The following is a 2,275-nucleotide window of genomic DNA, read 5'->3' as shown; positions in this document are numbered from 1 at the left end:
CGCACACACGCACACACCTCAAACTGCAAAGTCAGCAAGCTCCTGGAAGGCTGCACAGATTGCTGTGGGAGCATCCATCACTCACGGCTTCATGAAAACAAACGCGTGCTCATAATCCGTTTCGTGACCTGCAAGTCGGCACTGGGAAACGAGGTCTGTTCTGCACTAGAACCTTCTGGGTGCTGCACACGCTTGGTCCCCAAATTGGAGCCTGAAGCCTTTGTGAGGAAAAAACCCTGTATTCTCCAGTGACAGCTAACCAAGGTCTATTTGCGGAGCGCATCGTGCCAAGAATGCATGACTTCTATATCTGGCTTATTTAATGTATAAAACCATATACGAACCTGTCAGAGTCATCGACCAAGAATTTCCTACTAGCTTTCAAAGGACCCACCACGGTCAGGGTGAGGTCACAGAGGAAAATAGATGTGCGGCCACACACTCCTCCCTCCGAGCGAGAAATACTGTGTGCCCGGGACGTCATGGGCACCGGGGACAGCTAAGCCAGTGTCTGCTGGGAAGTGGGTGCCCAGGGCGGGCAGCCGAGGCCAGAGGGGCGGGGTGGGGCGGCCGGGCGCAGGGCCCGGGAGGGCTCCCCAGCGGCACGCTCGGGCCCCTCTGCGCACATTTGATAGGTGTCTGTCCCTCGTCTGGCTTTCTGGACGCTGGGCCTGCAGCCACGGCAAAGCACCTGGCCCAGAGGCACAGGAAGCGCTGAGCGGATGAGGAAGACACCGCTGAGTTTCTAGAAGTCTCCGTGTGTTCAGGAGGCACCGCCTGAGCAAAGGCTAATCAGGATCAGTAGAGTCTCACACACCTGCTTGAGAACGTGGGCTGAGTTTGCCTTTCCCTGCGAACATGGAGAAGGGGCTTGCCAAGCACCCCCAGGGTCCCCACCCCTTACGGGCAGACTTCACGGGTGGGTTTTGAAGAGTGTGGGGTACCGTTTGTATGTAAACAACGAGGCACATCGGTAAACGGGAGGGGACGTCATTTCTCATTAAGCACGTCCTGAGGTGCCCTGGGTCGGGGGTATTTCATTAAGAAGCAAAGTCAGTCTCTTGACTTGCAGTGACAGAACACTTCGGGTGACAGAACACTTTCCGTCAGTGTCCGGACAATGTTTCCTGAGGCCTTGCAGACGGGGAGAGAGGCGAGAGGCCAGCCTAGAGCAATCGAAGCCTTGACCCCTGACCCGCACCCCACCCCCAGGGAAGCTGCTGGCGGAGGGCACTCTGGCCCCCTGCTGGCGGCTCCCATGGGCCCGCCTGACCCGGAGCGTGCGCCCCCTGCAGGACACCCTGGAGATGTGCACCAAGGAGATCGAGTTCAAGTGCATCCTGTTCGCCCTTTGCTACTTCCACGCCGTGGTGGCCGAGAGGCGCAAGTTTGGGGCCCAGGGCTGGAATAGGTCGTACCCCTTCAACAACGGGGACCTCACCATCTCCATCAACGTGCTCTACAACTACCTGGAGGCCAACGCCAAGGTACGGGGCCGGGCTCACTTCTCCTTCCTCTCTCCCTCCTTTTATCTGTTGGCTTATGGTTAAGAGACATTGAGTAGGTTTTACAGCCAAGGCAAATCCAAAGCCTAAGATTCATCTAGACCTCGCCAACCTGATTCAAAGATGAGCATCCAATCCCCGGCCACCACCTCCCACAGGTGCCAGCCGTCGGGCACCGTTTCTGCTTGTTATCGACACTTTGGGGATCTGCCTGCCCGGCACTCGAACAGCGGGGGGTCGCGGATGAGGCTGGCGCTTGGGCAGCGTCCGGAGACAGAGCCCAGGGCTAAAAGAACCTCCCTGGGAACACGGGAGCGCTTCCCGCCGCTCCTGGTGAACATTAAACGTGTCGTCAGATGCCAACAGCTGCAGAGGACTGAACGGAGAGCCAGCGAGCCCTCCTGGAGCGGGCCCCGGCCGCGAGGGTACAGGCAGACTCGGGGCGATGCGGGGGGCTGGAGGCGTGAGCGCAGGCGTGGGCCCGAGCCCCGCGGTGAGTGGCACGGGCCCCCCGCGGGCAGCCCAGGGGCCTGTCTAGAGAGCCCTCAGTCCCGGCCACCCACCCGCCTCGCTGGGCCTTCTCGGGCCCTGGCTTACGTGAAGCCTGGTGCCGACACAACACTGCCCTGCGAGCCCACGGCCTTGGACTCCTCGCTCGTGGCCCGAAAGCGAGGATTCTGGCAGCCGGCACCTTCTTAAGCCGACAGAGGACCGGGAGCAAGTGCACAGTGCTCGTATTGTCCAGGAAGGCTCCTGAGACCCTGGGGGGT

General features: G+C 60.2%; 1 protein-coding gene across 1 annotated transcript in view; it reads left to right on the top strand.

Annotated features, from left to right (window-relative positions):
- Nucleotides 1–2,275, top strand: part of DNAH17 (dynein axonemal heavy chain 17) — a 140,822-nt gene that overhangs the window by 125,968 nt on the left and 12,579 nt on the right. Inside the window, exon 77 of the mRNA XM_023531633.1 lies at nucleotides 1,296–1,487. Within this exon, the coding sequence (XP_023387401.1) occupies nucleotides 1,296–1,487 (192 nt within the window). The remainder of the gene's footprint in view (nucleotides 1–1,295; nucleotides 1,488–2,275) is intronic.

Source organism: Pteropus vampyrus, unplaced genomic scaffold (genome assembly GCF_000151845.1).
Source record: "Pteropus vampyrus isolate Shadow unplaced genomic scaffold, Pvam_2.0 Scaffold72, whole genome shotgun sequence".
Classification (NCBI taxonomy): Eukaryota; Metazoa; Chordata; class Mammalia; order Chiroptera; family Pteropodidae; genus Pteropus; species Pteropus vampyrus.
This window is presented reverse-complemented; position numbering and strand designations above follow the sequence as displayed.